We start from the raw sequence: 11,579 nt of genomic DNA, 5'->3' as shown, positions 1-11,579 counted from the left end.
AAAAATGTGACAAACAAAAATGTTAAACGCACCCAATGGAGCTGCTGTGTTAATGCTCAAAACCTTTGAAAAAAATAATTATTTAAAGGTGCATCATGTAAGAATGACATCCTGTGGTCAAACCTGGGTACTGCAGCCCATTTTCTAAACACACCAGGGACTTTCTTACTACCGTTCCGAGTTTCACGGCCGCTGCCGGTAACGGCTGATGTTTGCTAACTTTGCTGCTAAGGCTAACAACGCACACACGCACACACACCCACACACACACTTCCCGCCGTCACGACTGAGGTATTAAGCTGTTTTGTTGCGCCTTAACTACTTAAAGAACAAACTTTACATGTTGTGATGCTTTATTATATCTTCTTATTTAAAGAGCAAGTCACTCCAAATCAACATTTTTTTTTGCTGATAAACTATATAAATGTGTGTCTGATCGTGCTGCAGACACGTGTAGTCAATAATTCTGTACTTTAGTTCATCTTAGTTAAAATTTTACTATTCTGCGTGCGTGTGTGCATGAGTGCATGCATGGGTGCGTGTGTGTGTGCATGCATGCGAGCGTGTGCGTGCATGCGTGTGTGTGTGTGTGTGCATGCATGGGTGCGTGTGTGTGTGCATGCATGGGTGCATGCGTGTGTGTGTGCATGCATGGGTGCGTGTGTGTGTGTGCATGCATGGGTGCATGTGTGTGTGTGCATGAGTGCATGCATGGGTGCGTGTGTGTGTGCATGTGTGCGAGCGTGTGCGTGCATGCGTGTGTGTGTGCGCATGCGTGCATGCATGCATGTGTGCATGCGTGTGTGCGTGTGTTTGTGTGTGTGTGCATGCGAGTGTGTGTGTTTGCATGCATGCGTGTGTTTGCGTGCGTGCGTGCGTGTGTGTGTGTGTGTGTGTGTGTGTGTGTGTGTGTGTGTGTGCTTGCGTGCGTGTGTGGTTGTGTGTGTGCGTGTGTGTGTGTGTGGGGGGGGGCGTGTGCGTGCGTGCGTGTGTGTGTGTGTGTGTGTGTGTGCGTGTGTGTGTGTGTGTGTGTGTGTGTGTGCGCGTGTGTTTGCGTGCGTGTGTGCGTGTGTGTGTGGGGGGGGGGGGGGGGGGGTGCGTGCGTGCGTGTGTGTGTGCGTGTGTGTGTGTGTGTGTGTGTGTGCGTGTGTTTGCGTGCGTGTGTGGTTGTGTGTGTGCGTGTGTGTGTGTGTGGGGGGGGGCATGTGCGTGCGTGCGTGCGTGTGTGTGTGTGTGTGTGTGTGTGTGTGTGTGTGTGTGTGTGTGTGCGTGTGTGTGTGTGTGTGTGTGTGTGTGTGCGTGCGTTTGCGTGCGTGTGTGGTTGTGTGGGGGGGGGGGGGCGTGTCCGCGGGTTGAGCCCTGATAACCTTGCAGCAGCACCACCTAACCAGGTGGTAAATGTTAAAAGACGAGTTACAAACAGGAATCGTGTTTTCCACGACGTGCTGAAATATTCCTCCAAAAATTATATCAAAACCTTCGAAGTCATTCCGTTTCTCTGGATCCGAGTCGGAAAACAGGAGAAAGATGAAAACTTTGGTAGCTGGAGAACATCTTCACCACTAAAAGCTGCTGGAGTGTGAGTCACACACAACTGTTGTTGTTCGGAGTCCAGCTGAGTGTGCCGGAAATTAGTACAGCACAGGTTGTGGCGTTTCTGTTCTCCAGGGGCCCTAGCACCATCATCTAGCCTGTGTGTGGGCATCTAGAGCCCTTCAGAAGAAACAGAAGGTCTTCTGCACTAATGCACATTTTGATATGAGTAACTATGAATGCTCTATATTATTGAGATCTAATTCAAACTGAAAATTTACATATTTTCTAAAACGTTGCGTCTCCAAGGAGCTGCCTGCAGGGGCAGCCCAGTGAGATGCTGCTTTTAACCAACACTTGTAGTCACCGTCACATTATGCACCGCCCCTGGGTCGGATTCACTAATCTAATGGCACTAATTAATATTCAGAAACCGAAACGAGCTGCAGGAACATCGATGCAAAAGAACTTGGACTGTTTTAGTCACTTCGTAAAATAAAAACACGTTTCTTCCGGCGATGAAAGAATTACTGACCAGGAAAACTGGTTTTAAGCCTTAAACTACATCCTGGTTTGTAAAAGACATGCATTTCTGGGACCGTTTTCCACTCACGGCATCGTTATGATTGTGATGCACCTTGTGGTTTCTGCAGAAGGTGCTTTTCAAACAAACATTACTTACTTTAGTACTAAGTTTCTGTTTAAGCTGCAAACAATAACGGCCGATTACTACAAAGTTAGGATTCTCTAAACAAAGCGGTGAGTTTTCGCACCACCGGTGCGGTCGTGGACCAGATATGATTTCAAACCACCAGAAAACTGTTTGTGCAAATTCTAAATAAAACTTGCTGAAAGTGTCCTTTAGGTGCGGCTTCACTCTCTCCAACGGTTCGGGTCGGTGCATCTGATCCGCTTCGGGAATAGCGACGCCCTGTTTTTAGTGAAACTCATCCAGGAGTCTTCCTGGTCGTCACCGCAGCTTTAGAGCTGCTCTCAATGTGACCGTTTTCCTTTTCATCACCTGCTTTTACGGTTTCTGAAGCGTCTGTTTCAGGGAAGTGAAACTCGTGATGACGAACAGGAAAGACATCTGGACGTCCTCGTGGCAGAATTCTCACCTGAGCTCGTCTGGGGAAGTCTGGTGAAGAAGGGGTTGGATCCGTCGCTCCAGCGAACAACAAAAAGATTAAAGGCTGCAGAGTTTTCAGGCTCCGGCGGGCCTTTGTCCTGCTTCCCAAGCTCAGCGGGGAGTCTGAGTCTGACAGGCCGGTTCTGCTCTTAACAGCAGAGATTCTTGGCCTTCGGACTCCAGGAAACTTTGGCCTGAGTCCCTCTCCAACTATCACTGAGGTGTTTTATGAGGGGCTATAGGAAGGAGAGCACAAAGGAACTCGAGTTTTATGTTGGGAGGAAAATCCTGTTTGTGGGAGCGATAGAGGACCAGTCAGCCGTTAAAACCTCACCCTGTCTGCACCACAGAGGGGGACCTCCAGAAACAATGTGCTACTAAAATGCTGAGTGCTGACGTCAAGAAGAACTCAACTCAAGAATTACGGACACCTAAACTCCCTCTGAGTCACTTCATAAGGTCACGGCCCAGGGGGACTTACCAGTCCATCACAGTTGTTAATGGCAACCGACGCGCCGGGGACGTCAGTGATGTCACCGATGAAGGTGCAGTCCGTCTTGAGCAGCTCCCGCTGAAGTGTCGTCTCCACCAGGTCTGTCTGGTTGTAGCCAGGACTGCTGAGGTTCCCGGAGCCTTGGATGTCGTCGTGCCACTCCACGGTGGCACCGGGCGCCACCAGCCGGCTGTTTGGACGCAGGCGGAGGTGGAACTCCTTCCCAAAGGCGGTGATGTTGAAGAAAAGCCTCTGGTCTGATTCCCCAGAGGGAAACACCTCCCTCCTGACGCGCTGTTTGTGAGTAGCTGAGAGCAGGTGGGACAGGTAGTGTCCGTGGGCGTCTGTGCTGAAGGGCGTGACCAGCCCGTACTCCTTCAGCCGGCTCCTCAGCTGGTCTGAGACACAAACAAGACACTGTAAGAACACACTGGAGACGCGGTTTAAAACACAAAGATTTCTGCTCTGAAACGGGTTTTATTTGATGTTTCTGCTTCAGAGAGAAGAAAGCCTCCATAATTCTTCTGAAAGCCCAACAGCTTTCAGCTACGGAGGACTCAAACCACCGGTTTGTGTCTCCATCGCCTCACATCTCAGTTAAAAGATGGACTTCGGGAAAACAGACTCAAGTTTCTCATTCACATTTTTTGTAAAATTATTCAAATATTCATCCAAACTGTATTTGTCTTTTCTTTTATCTGGGAGAATCCATGTTTTTCCACAATCCCTGTCTCCCACTTTAAATCAGGGATTTAAAGTGGGAGACTAACGATTTGGGGGCTTGTCCGGGATTTGAGTGGGCTGGGATTTGAAAAGCTTTTGGTTTCATGGAAGCTACTTTATAATATATCTGAATATTTTTCATCATTACACTAATTGTAGTTTTGGGATCCCCGTTTTTATCCCCACAGACGTTTTTAAGATGAGCACGCCTGTCCTTTCTTGATTCATGCATGTATCCTCTTGGCTTTCCTCACATTTGCATATTTGTCTTAATTTATGCAGACAACAAAAGTCAAAACACAACTGTCTTCCTCTTCTCTTCTACAAAAATAAACTGTTCTCCAGCCAGCGTTGTTCTCAGGTTTGTGTCGGTAAGTCTGAAAACCACCTCAGGCTCCTGTCAACATTAACAGAAACACAGTTATTGTTTTTTTGCATCTTAAAAACCAGATTCAGAGGAAAACGCTTTCCAATAGAAGCCTGTTATTACAGCCGTGTTTGTCCTGATGCTGCTGCTCTGTTGCTGCCTGCAGCCTCGTCGAACAGCACCAAACGGTCCGAGAGCTGTTCCGGCTGGTCATTGTCGACCTGGCGTTCCTTCGGCCGCGGGCTGATTTAAGGTCAGCTTTGTTGCGTAAGAGTTGTTAAAATAGAAAGTTTCCGTCCTGGCTCGTTTGTTTTTCCAGCTGACAAAAGTTAAGCTGAAATTTTTCTGTTTAGAGGAAAAATGTTTCGAATGTTGAGACCCTGTAATCACCTCGAAGGTCTTGACGAGCAGAGACTCAAACCGGTGTCGACGGTAAAACAAATTACACGTCTGAGGAGGAGACGTGCCTCACAAATCACAGCGTACATGCTCAGAAATGTCAAGAAAAATAATCGTCTGACACAATTTTAAACCGCCCGCTCTGACCTTCTGACCCAGCAGATGTGCTTCTGTCTGCATAAGAACATTTAGAGCCTCGTCTAAACGCTGCATTTACAAACTTCATCATTACATCACTTCCTCTTTATGCTCAGTTGGTGAACCTCTCAGGAACGCGTTAGAGGAACATGTGCAGGACTGACGTAACACAGAAACTCTCACAGTAAACAAATCCTCAAGGGATGAAACCTGATGGAGCCTCCAAGAGCAGCAGCTCCAAGGCGCCTTGCTTTCTAAACACTTCAAAGCTTTTAAACGGCTTTAATATAAAAACATCTCATCGTTTTAGGAAATACAAAGAACCTGTTGTAGAAAAATTCATTATTATTAAAATCTGAATCTTAAACAGCTCCAATCCATGCAGCACCGGCAGGTCTGAGATAATCTGACTGTACCAGACACAAAAGTGGCGGGAGGTGATCCGCGAGTCGCACAAAAACATCTCCGTGGTCATGTTGAACATTTTAATCAGTCGCGGAAACAGGTGACACAGGTGAAACCAGTGACTCCACCCCCTGCCCAATCAGTGACCGACAGTCGCTGACATTGCGTTTTCGGAGCGGCTCGGTATGCCAGGACCCACGGCGGTTCTGAAAAGTTGGGCGACAATAAGGACTTGTGCTGCTGGAAAAGGCCGAATTGAGTCGAGTTGTGATGATGGTGAGCTGAGGGGAAGAGGGTTGCTGCAGCTTACACGTTTAACACTGAAATGACCTGCTGTCACCTGGTGAACCGTGTGAACTAGCTTAAAGGGGTGGTTGACTCGTTTAATCAACACATCTGCAGTGTAGGAAGGAATGCTTTATAAGTCGTTCTCGGGGGGGGGGGAAATATACCGGTGCACCGTTTCTCAGACCCCAAACTTGACTATGTCCAGCGATGGGTACTGAATTCGGTACTTTTTAAGGTACCGACCGAATTCCATAGTACCGAGTGAGCACCGATTCACATCATTTGAAACGGTGCCTCGTTTCGGTACCCGTCCTTCATAACGAGAACTTGCCTAGACAGCTGCGCATGCGCAAGAGCGTTATGTCGTCGGTCGCTGCGAGCCAGTTGTAAACAGAGCAGCAGGGTAGAAAGAACGCACGCTAAAGCTTGGGTCCACTTCACTAAATGTGATGGGTAACTGGGTGATGATGAAACCAGCGACAGACAACGATCTAAGTGAGACATCCTCATCTTAATCTGCTCCGGTAGGTAAATAAAATGTTTAAGATAACGTTAGCTTGATATGTTAGCTTCCGTTCCGCTAATGGTGCGTTCGCTTTCTCCTCGGAACTCCGAATTTCCGACTGGAAGAACATGAGCGCACTCTAAAGTTTGGCTTCCCTTTACTAAATGCGAAGGGTGATTGGGTGAAGATGAAACCAAGCAGAACGCAGCTCGGGTGGTCGCCAAAGCAAAAACCTGGGCATGGGAGGAGTTTGGTGAGACCATGGAGCAAGACTTCCGTACGGCTTCAACGAGATTCTGGTCCACTATCCGGCACCTCAGGGGGTGAAAGCAGTGTGCTACCAACACTATCTATAGTGGGGACGGTGTGCTGCTGACCTCTACTCAGGATGTTGTAGATCGGTAGGCAGAATACTTCGAAGACCTCCTCAATCCCACCGACACGTCTTCCAGTGAGGAAGCAGAGTCTGGGGACTTTGGGTTGGCCTCTCAAATCCCTGATGCTGAGGTCACTGAGGTGGTTAAAAAGCTCCTCTGTGGCAAGGCTCTGGGGGTGGATGAGATCTGCCCAGAGTTCCTTAAGGCTCTGGATGTTGTGGGGCTGTGTTGGCTGACGCGGCTCTGCAATATCGCGTGGACATTGGGAGCAGTCCCACTGGACTGGCAGACCGGGGTGGTGGTCCCCTTGTTTAAAAAGGAGGACCGCAGGGTGTGTTCCAACTACAGGGGGATCACACTCCTGAGCCTTCCTGGTAAGGTCTATTCAGGGGTTCTGGAGAGGAGGGTACGTCGGATTGTTGAACCTCAGACTCAGTAGGAGCAATGTGGTTTTCTTCCTGGCCATGGAACACTGGACCAGCTCTATACCCTTAGGGGGATCCTGGAGAGTGTGTGGGAGTGTGCCCAACCAGTCTACATGTGAGAGTTGGACTCCGCCAAGGCTGCCCTTTGTCACCTATTCTGCTCACAACCTTAATGGACAGGATTTCTGGGTGCAGCCAAGGTGTGGAGGGCATCCGTTTTGGTGGCCTGAGGATCGGGTCTCTGCTTCTTGCAGATGATGTGGTCCTGTCGGCTTCATCAGAACGTGATCTTCAGCTTTCGCTGGAGCGGTTCGCAGCCGAGTGTGAAGCAGCTGGGATGAGAATCAGCTCCTCTAAATCTGAGACCATGGTCTTGATTCGGAAAAGGGTAGAATGCCTTCTCCGGGTCAGGGATGAGGTCCTGCCCCAAGTGGAGGAGTTTAAGTATCCCGGGGTCTTGTTCACGAGTGAGGGAAAACTGGAGCGTGAGGTCGATAGGCGGATTGGTGCTGCATCTGCAGTGATGCGGGCGTTGTACCGGTCTGTCGTGGTGAAGAGAGAGCTGAGTCAGAAGGCGAAGCTCTCGATTTACCGGTCGATCTACGTTCCTACCCTCACCTATGGTCATGAGCTTTGGGTAGTGACCGAAAGAACGAGATCACGGATACAAGCGGCCAAAATGAGTTTTCTCTGAAGATTGGCTGGGCTCTTCCTTAGAGATAGGGAGAGAAGCTCGGTCATTCGGGAGGGGCTCGGAGTAGACCCGCTGCTCCTCCACATCGAGAGGAACCAGTTGAGGTGGCTCGGGCATCTTATCAGGATGCCTCCTGGACGCCTCCCTGGTGAGGTTTTCCGGGCACGTCCAACCGGGAGGAAACCTAAAGGGGGACCCAGGACACGGTGGAGGGACTATGTCTCTCACCTGGCCAGGGAACGCCTTGGGATTCCCCCGGAGGAGCTGGCCCAAGTGGCTGGGGAGAGGGAAGTCTAGGCCTCTCGCCTTAGGCTACTGCTCCCGCGACCCGACTCTGGATAAGCAGATGAAAATGGATGGATGGAATTCTTATTTGGCTGATAAACTTCGGTTAAATTTGCGATTTTCATGCTGAGCACAAAAAAAGAGACAGAAATGCTGATCAGGATCAGGAATGCTGAGCATCAGCTGCTGTAATTAGTGACATTTTATGCAAATTAAGCAAACAACCATGTAGATGTCAGTCATGATAATCTGCTCAAATAAATCAGCAGCACATATCATCCAAGCCATATCGATTCATCTTTAGTTTGTTTAAATTTGATGTCAGAAAATTAATAGCAAGGCTTCAAAAAGTCTTTTTGTGATTAAAATCTGTAAAAACTCATTGGTGTGTTTAATCTGTGATTGGTCAGTTTGAAATAAAAAAAACTAGAAGGGGAGGGGCTTCAGTCTGAGAAATAAAAAAGTCTCTAAACTCATCGCTGTTCAGTGTTTTTAAAGCATTAACTGGTTTTACTCCAGAATCATCAAGTTGAAGAAAAAAATTAATGAATTCTGGTGGCTAAAGTTCTGCATCGACCAAAACCTGCATCAGCAGACAGAGCCGTACAAAAATCAGAAACCAGAATCAGTGCATTAGAAATGATCCAGCCTGGCCTCACGCAGCTGCCCTCTGGTTCCACAAACCCGACATTTATGAAGATGCTGAAACATCAGCACCCTGGGTTTACGAGATTCTGGTGAGCATTTCAGGAGGAACCACATGAAACGTTTACGAGGCCGATAATGGAGCCAACGGTGGCTCAAGCATTCGACCTCAGCACGACGCCTCGCTGTGCAAAGGCCCTGGAAGTGTTCGGCAGATAAGTGAACGTAAGAGGATCCTACGTGGACACGGCTGCATCTCGCTTGTTCCTTCACCTCTGAATGGAGAACAGATGTGGGAGATTTAGAGGTGGAATTCTCCTTCCTGTCTAACAAAGGCCCTGAAGCAGCTCTGATGGGTGTGTGGGGGGGTTACAGCGCCACACACACACACACACACACACACACACACACACACACACACACACACACACACGCACACACACACACACACACACACACACACACACACACACACACACACACACACACACTCCCCTCCCACTCGGATCAGAGGGCTGGTTCTCCTGACTCTGCTCTGGAGGAGGCAGGGGCGCCTCCAGAAAATTTTGATAGGGGTGGCCAGACGGGGCCAGAGGAATCTTTGGGGTGGCACACCAAACTGGTCCTTGTGGTAACTGTGGGGGAGTTTAGCCTGTGGCCATGTACTGCATTGCTCCTTCATTAGTTTTTTGTTTGTTTGTTTTGTTTTTTTTTTAAGAACAGTACGTATCAAAAACATTTTACTTAAATTTTACAAACACAAACATTTCAGAAAAATAAATTTTAGTTATTTAAAATGTTATTTAAAATTTAAATTTTAAATGTATTTTTTGTTTAATTCACCTGCTGCTGTGTTCACAAAATCTACGGAGAACAAAACGTTTTTAAATGGTGAGCAGCAGAAACGTGTATTTTTATTCTGATTATTTCTTTACTCATTAGTTGTATTATTTTTATTTTGCTTTACAATTATGTTTTTAATAAATACGATGGATTTATGGTTTGAGTGAACATTAATATTAATGATTTATTAATACTGGCTTTTGCTGGGGGGGGGGGGGCAGCAGTTTTCTAGGGGTGGCCTTGGCCACCCCTGGCCACCCCTTGGGGGCGCCATTGGGAGGAGGAAGCTGCGCTTGGGTCAGAACATTCAGAAGAAGACAATCATCAGGACTCACCCTGCTTGTCTGCGTCACCAGCCTGCAGGAGACACAAAACAACAAGTTAGAGGCGGCGGCATGAAGGGAAGCAGCAGCAGCCTGGAGGACCTCCAGCAACTAACTATTTGTGCTCCAGCTCCGGTGTGACAGGATAAACGCGTGCGTGCGTGCGCAGAGTCAACACACTGCGCACAGAGGACGCAGTGTGCGGACCTCTGCAGAGCTCTAACGGCTTCTGGGCCAAAGAAATGACGCAAAGTTTGCGTGAAATAGGCGCAAAGCTGCGCGGACACTTACCTGATGAGCTGAGGTCAAAACAAATGCCACCAACAGCAAAGCTAGAGATGAAGCGGCCATCCCGAGTCAGGAAGGGTTCAAAATCCACTTTTATCCAAATTCAAGTGAAACGGAAGTGGGCTCGGCTCCTTCTGCACCTCGAGTCTGGAAGTAAATACTTCAAGTTTGGTTTTTCTCTCAGTTTTCCGAGTTTCCACAAAGTTTTGGGGGTGAAGCAGGAGGAAGACCGGCCGCCGTGAAGCTCCTGCGCCCCGGTCCTCCGCTCCCCGGGCTAATAAACGGTAGGACCAGCCCCGAGTGACGTCACCCTGGCCTCTGCACGAGCCCCAACTCGGGGGAGGAACCCATCACAGGCAGCAGCTCTCTGGTGGGAACTAACTTTTCTCTCTCCAGAACTTCAGGTGGTCTCCATCAGACCTTCTGAAGGTCCTTCTGCCTTCAGCTGCTTCCCTGTTAGCTTCAGTTTGTTTTTCACTTCCACAGAAATAGGATAAATTAGTGATTCAAACGGAAGGAAGGCTCCTAACTCAAGGGGTGAGCCAGGCCGTTTCCACATGATGCTCGTTTTAAATAGGACTTTAGATGTTTTACCTCCAGCTTTCCCCAAAACACAATTAGTCACAACCTTTCATTTCATTTGAAAAAAATATCTGACAAGCAGAAAATGTGAGTTTTAGCTTCAACATTTTGATTCAAGCAGAGATGAGAAGGAAAACGCTCCCAGGTCAGCTGGAGCAGGTCTCGGGACCGGGTCCACCTCCATAACCTCCTGCTTCAGACACGCATCGTGTTTGAATAAAAGTTTGCGAAGGCGGAAGAAGATCCGACAGAGAAACTAGATGTTCACATAAACTCCACCATCTTCTCGAGCAGACCAGGGTTTTATTTACAAACGCGTCCCAACCTAACGGCTTATGTCCGGTTATTGAACCCATCAGAGCAGTGATTGGCTCATGTGTGACACGGTTTTGGCCCTATGGAGACAACATCTGTTCTGAAGTTTTTTTCCTTGAGACGTTTGATCAATCTGAAATCAGATGCTGGAATCCCGCTAAATCCCGCCTCCACCCGAGTGAATTCCACCCATTCCACAACGTAACCGTAGATTCCCAGTAAAGCACGGATGCAGAGCCGGATTAACGCAAAGGCAAAGTAGGCACGTGCCTAGGGCCTGATTGGCTGATTGGGGCCCAGACAGAGGAACAAAATTAAAAATAAAGAAATTAAAAATTAAATGTACAAATGTCCTATGATAGAATTTGTAGATAGGACTCCTATCTACAGTTTGTTTCAATATTTATTAATTAACTAAAAATAGTGACAATGTTTACCTTAACCACTGACCGTTTCATTGGCTACGTCACATGAAGGCGCCACCCTATTAAGGACGTCAGAGAAGTGGTCAGAGTCAGAGCGGGACACAACAAAGCTGGCAGGTGTTTTTGAGCAGGCTAACTTTCACGATGCTTTCGGGTACAGCAAAACGTAAAAAATAAATAAATGAAGAGGAACAAAAGAAGAGACAGCGTGGGGGGGGGGGGGGGGGGCTTTACAGAAGTTTCTGTCGGGTTGCTCGGGCAGCCGTCCGACAGCTGTGAACCTGCTCGATTCAGCAGAGGCTGGGCCCAAGTCAGACCCGGAGGAGACACGACCCGAAGACGTGGTGGAAGATGCGGCGGAAGACGCTGTAGCGCCAACGCCGTCAACATCAACGCT

At 48.3% G+C, this 11,579-nt stretch overlaps 1 protein-coding gene across 1 annotated transcript in view; it reads right to left on the bottom strand.

Annotated features, from left to right (window-relative positions):
- adamts3 (ADAM metallopeptidase with thrombospondin type 1 motif, 3) overlaps window positions 1-10,119 on the bottom strand; it is a 167,024-nt gene extending 156,905 nt beyond the window's left edge. The window contains exons 1-3 of the mRNA XM_015960279.3: window positions 9,864-10,119; window positions 9,585-9,606; window positions 3,144-3,553 (exon numbers count right to left, since the gene is read on the bottom strand). Of these exons, the coding sequence (XP_015815765.3) occupies window positions 3,144-3,553; window positions 9,585-9,606; window positions 9,864-9,923 (492 nt within the window). The 5' untranslated portion in view covers window positions 9,924-10,119. The remainder of the gene's footprint in view (window positions 1-3,143; window positions 3,554-9,584; window positions 9,607-9,863) is intronic.
- Window positions 10,120-11,579: the final 1,460 nt, after the last annotated feature.

The sequence above is a fragment of the Nothobranchius furzeri genome, chromosome 10, assembly GCF_043380555.1.
Source record: "Nothobranchius furzeri strain GRZ-AD chromosome 10, NfurGRZ-RIMD1, whole genome shotgun sequence".
NCBI classification, from domain to species: Eukaryota; Metazoa; Chordata; class Actinopteri; order Cyprinodontiformes; family Nothobranchiidae; genus Nothobranchius; species Nothobranchius furzeri.
The sequence above is the reverse complement of the archived record's forward strand: the minus strand, read 5'-3'. Positions and strand labels throughout refer to the sequence as shown.